The 7,687-nt window shown below is 36.8% G+C and overlaps 1 protein-coding gene and 1 long non-coding RNA gene across 2 annotated transcripts; one reads left to right on the top strand and one right to left on the bottom strand.

The window, feature by feature from the left end:
• Positions 1-365: 365 nt before the first annotated feature.
• On the bottom strand, positions 366-4,993 carry LOC121796483 (cyclin-J18-like). Its single transcript, XM_042195324.1, has 11 exons — positions 4,895-4,993; positions 4,709-4,739; positions 4,502-4,578; positions 3,173-3,271; positions 3,004-3,102; positions 2,906-2,923; positions 2,737-2,807; positions 2,536-2,662; positions 2,386-2,446; positions 571-706; positions 366-507 (listed from the first exon to the last, which is right to left on the bottom strand). Exons 1-10 carry the CDS (start codon positions 4,991-4,993, stop codon positions 603-605), a joined length of 786 nt encoding a protein of 261 aa, XP_042051258.1. The 3' UTR covers positions 366-507; positions 571-602.
• A 419-nt stretch (positions 4,994-5,412) lies between these two features.
• Positions 5,413-7,687, top strand: LOC121793865. Its single transcript, XR_006049185.1, has 3 exons — positions 5,413-5,559; positions 5,653-5,875; positions 6,789-7,687. It is a non-coding gene; the product is annotated as an uncharacterized LOC121793865 (long non-coding RNA).

The following is a 7,687-nucleotide window of genomic DNA, read 5'->3' as shown; positions in this document are numbered from 1 at the left end:
CGGCCAATTTAAGTTCAATTTCATTTGGGATGCTTTAGGGGAGTAGTAATTGTTAATCTTTATTTGTGTCCCAATTTTAAGCGTTATTCTTAAAATTTTCCTTTAAAATCCTATAATTTTTTATATCCCATTTCATATATTTTGGGTATAAATGATCGGCTTAAATCAAGCTTGGGATTGAGTGTGGTTAAAGGTGGTGCCAGAGAGGAAAAGGGCCGCTTTGCCACTGTTGTTCGGTGTAAAGGGGAGGAAGGAGGTAAGACTAAGAGAGGGAAGAGCGCAAAAGGTGGATGAAGTTTATTACTCTCCAAAAGTTAGACCATCATCATCTTCTTCTTCTGCACGTGTTGAGAATTAAAAAGTAATTACCTAGTTAATATTTGTCACCCCAATTTATTCAAGTGCGTTACTGTATTCGGTAAACAAAAAACAAAAAAACAACAAAATTAAATTCATGTCTTGATAGGACGGAATCATGGATAGTCCTTTGGTGGTCCTAGTGGGTACCTAAATGTCAAAATATTAGTACTACTATCTTTCAAAATCAACACAATATCATCTTTATCTCACCTTCATTATCAGAGATTCAGATGTACTACATTTTACCCATTTGCTACATAATAGTCCGATTGGGGTTCGAATATATGCTTCAGGATCACCCTGACAGTATCCAGTATGTCCTCTTTGCAAGATGTAACAAATTTCACTACAATTTTGGTAATTTTTAGTTCATAAAATCACACAAGCATTGTTATTGGACTGAAAATGAAAATCTATAGCATGCATAAATATGAATATAAAGGAACAAATATTGTTTAAGTACTTGCACATTTTTTATGGAGTATCAACAAGAAAAGAAAGCAAACAGCTTGAATGAAATATAATCATATTAGGATTTCAATCAACATCCAGAGATCCGGACTTATCTAGATTAACAACTAATCATTAAACTATGTTATGAACAGCAACCCTTGATAATAGTGGGGTACAGGAGCTTGCTTCTACATGGTTGTGGGCATATAATGACAGTTAGGCAGAAATCTCCCTATGTCTCTGTTTATCTTATCTAGGCCGCACGGCAATTGTAAGTTACAATACCCTTGTAATTGCTAAAGCTCGACCACAAATAAATTTAGACAGCCACAACCTAGCTGCTCTTAAATGCAGATAGGGAAATTAAAATAATCACTGCTGATACTACTAAGTAATAGGGGGTTATAAAAATACAAATGTGGCTCGTGTGAATTGCTGAGTATACAAACACACATAAAACATCAATTTGGTCACTCGTTGATTTATGCATATATTAACCAGGTAGACTGAGATATTATGTGTCTAGGCAATTTCACTTTGAAAGACACTGGTTGAGTCAAATGATCTATATACAACTTCCACGAGGGATAGTTCAACTTTTTAAACAATTGAAAGAATAAGAATAACTAATGATTAAAAGAGATGTTAATGGTGAGCTCGGTATCTAAGAAAACAGGCTCTCTCAAGCTGGATTCTTATGTGAAACTTTGATCAAGAGATTGGTTTGGTGTTTTAGCAGACTTTGAGAAAAGATGGGCATATATATATGATTGCATGATTAATTAGAGGAAATGAAGAAACCAAATAATGGTGATGGATGGTTGGTAGAAGGGGGCAGTATACCAACCATATAAACGTCAATGAATAATCAATTCGTTCAATTAGTGATTGATCTAATGATTTCTATCCACAATTAAGACTCTGATTTTCATTAAAACAATCCTTCTCAAGCAATGCGAAATGACCATATTGTCTTCCCAAGTATGAAAATATGTTCCTATTCAGTTAACTTGGTTGTCTCAACAAATGCCAGACTGTACCACTTTGAATGAAAAATAAAATAAAGACTTCAGAAGAAAATCCACAGGATTGTGTTTGCCTTGGAATATTTTTGAGTTGAAAAAATAAAGTCTAGCCTGCATTTATCAGGAGATTTTCCAATTATGTAGTAAATCTAAATCTGCACACGAATGATCTTGTTATAAACATCATTAATCAAATTCAAATGTAATCTATAAATGTTCAAATCCTTGCGCATGAACACCACCTAAGTTAATATGCTCAGTGTTGTTGCTCCATTTCTCTAATTCAAATATTTTTCCTCGATCGTGAAATTTTTACATACTAAGAAGATGATGAAAAAACTTAAACCTATCAAAGGCAGTTATAGTCTTGAATGATGTAAAAGAGAAAAAATGGAAGTTTAATCCTCATTTTCAAAATTTATGAACTTCATTAAAACCTATTGTTGCTTTCAGATTAGCAGCTAGTACTGATGATGCATGTGCTAAGGTTAACATGGTAGTGCCTCAAAGAATAGAAATACAATTTTGGTAATTGATGAAATCTTACCCCAAGGCAGAACTGGAAACTCCCACCTTTGTGGAGGCACTGTAATGATGTAGCCAACAACCTGTGAAGGGTGTGGAAGGATCAATTTCAAAATGAATACATGCTAATGCATAATAGGTCTCATGGCAGCTGAAGAAATTTAGCACATACCACTACTGATGCGGCCAGAGCCTCAGGAGAGCTGTAAAGAACTGATGTCTCTTCATTTTCGTAAAGCAGATCCATAACATCCATACAAGCTTCAAATTTCACATGCTCTCCCACTTGGGCTATTGCCCTAAGTTAACCAAAAATAATCAGTTTATGAAACTGTTTCAAACTGAGGGGGCAGAAGTTGGTCGCAAAGCTTACTTGAATTGAACAAGAAGGTCCTCAACTGAAGAAAAAGTAATTTTTGACATGCCAGTCCCAAATTGCAGAACCTTGAAGCAATTTGATTACTCGGCAAACAGTAAGGTGATCCAGATAACAAAAACAAGTCAAAATAGCATCAGTAAGGAATAGCACATTGTACTGTTACCTGTATTAACACTATCTCCTGCAGATTTCTTGTCAGCCATCATGCTTAATAGAAAATGGATCAGGAACTTATAAACATTACTGAAACAACTATCTTACAGCTTCCAGAATATCTCCCATAATGTAATGTTGCTCCTTGATAAACTTGTCTCCCAAGGATTTGAATTTTTTAACAGACAGAGGAGGTGAATCATGTACCTGAAAATAAACAAAAGTATAAAGACAAGAAAGATGGAAGTAGTATTCGGGTGATAAACAATGTACCTACTTTGCTTGATATCCATAGTGAAACAAGAGCAAATAGCTGCAAGTTACATTCTTCTGTTGGATGCAGAAGCCAGTTTCTGTCACCTTCCTGTCTTTGAGTCTTTGAAGGATTTTCCAAAAATAAAAAGAAATAATCAATAAACGCCACCAGTGCAGTATCAGATAAACAAATTCGGGCAGGTTCAAATAGTCTCAAGATTTGTATCTTGGTTGTGAATAAGCTTACTGTTTACATTAGCATGTGCTCTCTTTTTGAATTGGTAAGTGATCGGAACGAAAGATAATCTAAACATCTAAAAGCAAACCCAAGTATCCAATACAAAGAATTGTCCAGATTAAACCTTTTAGTCCTCATCACTAACTAGTATAACCGATTAAGCAATGTTAAAGCATGTCAGACCAAACAAAAAGAAAAGGGATGAAATCAATCAAGATGTGAACCAGGTCAAGTCTGAAGAAAACCTAGCACTTCAAGAGGCATATAAACAGAATAAGATAACGTTGTGAAGAGTTGGTGCCTTCCAAAAATAACTGAGTGGATGAGAAGGTTTCTATTAAAGCATGAAAGTTACAAATAAATAAACTTTTGTGAGACTAATAATGTGAAAACCTTTTGAAACTTCTATCATCTAGCAGAAGGCAGAGGAATCATAGCCAACAAAAGAAAACAGATAAAAGTTTTAAATCTCACACTAGCATTAAAGAAATGTTTTAGCACTGTGAAACTTGAAACAGTATCTCAAGACCTCAGTCACACTGAATCACACACCACTCTACTAGATGAAAGAAACATATCCAAGAGATGCCTTCACATTTATAGTCAAAGTTAAAACAAAAATTATGGAAAACATGTACATTTCCTTGTAAAATTCAAGATACAAGCAATTCCTGTGAGGCGTACAGAGATAACAAAAAATGTAGCAAGCATCTTTCATATCAACATCATAGTGATTAAAAAAAAACGAGGTACTTCTGGTATCAGAGTAAGAAAGTATGTATGTAATTATAAATGTTACTATATTCATTCACAGCCATAGGTTTTAGTGTGTTAATATGTTAGTTGAGCAAGATTTTCATTAGTAAACGAGCTGAATCATATAGTACAATAGTAGAACGTTGATGCTGCGCGTGATCCATCATATTACAAGACCTAAAGTTATACAAACATCAGATATGCATTTAATCATCTAGCACAATCAATCAATAAAAAGGTAAAACAAAAGCATACTAGCTATCCCTTAAGCATATAGCTACAGCTTTCGCAATAATCGGCAACATCAATTCTTCCAAATCGTGAAAAATAAAAATCATATAGATGCATATGACTTACCTGGAGAGAGCAGGGTAAAAACGGTCGGCGAAGAGCGATAGCGCCGAGTACTTGACAATTGGAGAAACTTCCAGCAACTTTTTCCAAATGTATTACAGTGAATTACAGACGAACAAAAACAGAAACTCAAATCCATGCTGAATTCTACACAATTTAAGAAAAAAATCAAAATATATTTGCAGAAGACAGATAAGACAGATAGCAGACCTGAGAAGATCGAATGAGGAACTCGATCACTCTAGATCGCAGGCATGTACAACGAGCTCTCTTCATGGCGCTGCTGATCTGGTGTCTGGCTGAGAGAAAATGGCGAGAGCGCGCTCTTCAAAGTTTAAATGCTTTTGTTGGAGGGAATTGCCAATTTAGTAGTACTCCTCTAGTAACTTATTTTACAGTTAGTGCTTGACGGTGGATGGGACGCTTAACCCATGGCCTAGGGCTAAAATTAACCAAAAACACATTCGGCCACAATACTAGGACTTTTCCCAACATGTCATATCATCAGGACTTCCACAACCTAGTAATGGACTGGCACTAGGATTAGTCGACGACAAAATTAAAAATTCGACAGAATTTCATAAAAAAAATACACATAGTTCAAATTTAAAAAACATATATGATTAATTCATTTTAATTATTGGTGTTTATCAAATATTAAAAAAATGAAGGGTAATCAGTTGTAAATATAGAGTATAAATAAAAAAATTTAAAAATAAATAAAAAATCGGCTAGCTGATCGCTTGTCCGCGCAATAGCGGACGAGCGATCGGCTGCATTAGGACTAGTCGACGTAGTCTGCGAATGAGAGTCCGTCCTACTTCGGGACATCCTTCACGTGAGCCTAATGCAATAGTGGACGTCCTCACGCCCTTGCCGCTAGTTCGTGCTCTAGTCCGCTATTGCGGATGCTCTGAATGGTAGGAGGTACAGAGTAAGAAAAGAGCGCGTAAAACATTGTTCTCCTTCCTTCTCTCCCGTTTTGTAGATCTGAAAATAATAATTCGTCGGGTTTCACAAGAGTTGAGATTACAATCGGCGTCTATCGGCGAAAATTGGTGGTATAAGCTTCTCTCTTTTCTCAGAAACCTTGAAAACAAATTCTTCACCCATTTTACCCTTTCAACTGTCTCATTGATTTCATATAATGGCAGCTTCGTGAGGGCCTCAATACGAGTTGCCACCGCCGTTGTAAACGAATTCCGATCTGGGAATGTCGATGGTGTTGAATTCTTCACTGAGGATCAATTTCGCTTCTATGAATTTGGGTGTTACCAATTCTCTTCCGATTCAAATTGAATTATATGTGCATAGATTCAAATTGACTCCAAAATACGAACGCATTTGGAAGCCCCAGTTCAATTGCTATCGATTCAGGTGAGCTCGTTTTACTCATATTCATGGTTCACTTGATGTGGATAATCGACGATTTTGGGAAATTTGTATGGTGAAATTTCGTTACCCCCTTACCGATGGCGTAGTGCACTTATATGGAAATTTATGTATCGATTCGTTTTCCTCATATTCTACTTCATCGGAATATCATTACTTCAATTGCACTTCCATTATACTTGAATTAGTCTTCGTGTGACCTGTTGTTCATGCAATTACTGTAATTTGCTTCAATTAGTCATCCTCTGTACACCAATTTGGTACATGCAATCGTTAATTGAGGTCCGACTGTAATTCAAAAGTTAATCTTCTAATTCCCTTCGCCATTTAGATGTCGATTGAAATTACACACACTAATGTTTTGTGCAAAGAACAAAGGTAAAAACTTTCTCAGATTCTTGTTTTCTTTTCTACTTGTGTTTTTTGATGTTGTGGGTCAGGTAGTTGTAAGGATCTCTTCTTTATTGATTCAAGCTGAATTTAAGAGACTATCGATTATGTTTTCTGAGGAAATTTTCCAAGGAAAAGAATTTATGGTTTTTCTTTAATGATTCTGAATGAACTCTGGGATCAATGCTCATTCTTGGCTTAATTTTGTGCATTGCTTTCACTAAGCGCACTCTCTCTCTGTAAAAATGAGGGTTTTGTGATCATGCAAGATTCTTGTAGCCCATAATTTAGACCCACTTCTTCCCGTGAATTTATTGATGTGTTTTTTTTATTAATGAGTGATGTATAATATAATCTTATATGATTGCAACTTCTCCCCATCTCTCATTTTTTAAATATTTTTTGCTCATTTGAGAAGCTACCTAGAAAGGCCTGGTAAACAATTTGCACTAAAAAATCTGTGATTCTTCAAATATTGATGTTTTCTTGATTGTTTACTGTGTTTTAGTGCTTGGTGATAGCTTGACTAGCAATCATGGTTGATGGTAGTGGAGAGAACTCTTTGTCGACTGAAGAATGGCTCTCGTGCGCTCAAGAGCTTGTCCTGAGGGCATTGGGTAACGGAGGGAAGTGAAGTGGGGGAGGTCGAAGGTGATCGTTTCGAAACTGGAGCAGGTGCCGTCACGGCTTCTGATCTATCCAGGCATCTTTGCTTTTAGAGGAATGCTCTGTGCAAGAAGCAGCTGCAGGTCATGTCAAAGACGTTGAAAGACGTGATTCAATTGACACATTTGTGTGTGGGAGAGAAATACGAGGGGAAGCTTCGGATGCAGAGTGATCATGATGCGATTACTGGGAACTTAAATCTTCGTGATTGTGGGCAGTTGATCAAGACAGTGGTGCTAGGGGAGGTGTCGTTCCCGTCTGCTGCAACGAGTAGCTGTGCAGAGCCGGAGGCTGCAGTCCATGGCAACTTGAAGGAGTTCTACACCTGCCTCCAGATGGGCCATTTGGAGGCGAAGCACAAGGTGCTCGACGACCTAGTGGAGGTGATGAAGGAGGACGAAAAGAATGTGTTGGCCGTGATTGTAAGGAGCAATATTGGAGCATTGATCCATTTGCTCACTGCCACTTCGCCTCGGATCAGGGAGGTAGAGAGAAACGATGGCGCGAAAGAGAAGGCTTTAGCCGCCAATTTTTTCGGATGAAGTATGAACAAGGGCAGATCTGAATTCAGGGTCATTGTCATTGTTCAGAATGTCAGTAGTATTAAGAATATTAGTATCCCACCTCGGTGGTGTGACATAGTCTAGCTTAGTATCTTGTACTATATATATGTGGCCTATATTGAGTAATGAAATACACCTACACCTACTACTCTTTTCTACTATGTCTATATACTCTATT

The sequence above is a fragment of the Salvia splendens genome, chromosome 3 (assembly GCF_004379255.2).
Source record: "Salvia splendens isolate huo1 chromosome 3, SspV2, whole genome shotgun sequence".
NCBI lineage: Eukaryota > Viridiplantae > Streptophyta > Magnoliopsida > Lamiales > Lamiaceae > Salvia > Salvia splendens.
Note: the sequence above shows the minus strand (reverse complement) of the source record. Positions and strands in the feature narration are given on the sequence as shown.

Excerpts from the sequence above, each read along its gene's own strand:
- LOC121796483 (XM_042195324.1), bottom strand. The coding sequence starts at position 4,993 with ATGTTGGGAAAAGTCCTAGTATTGTGGCCGAATGTGTTTTTGGTTAAT. Across the intron at positions 3,272-4,501 it reads TTTTACCCTGCTCTCTCCAG|ACTCAAAGACAGGAAGGTGA; the intron begins GTAAGTCATATG and ends AATCCTTCAAAG. Across the intron at positions 2,663-2,736 it reads GACCTTCTTGTTCAATTCAA|GGCAATAGCCCAAGTGGGAG; the intron begins GTAAGCTTTGCG and ends TGGTTAACTTAG.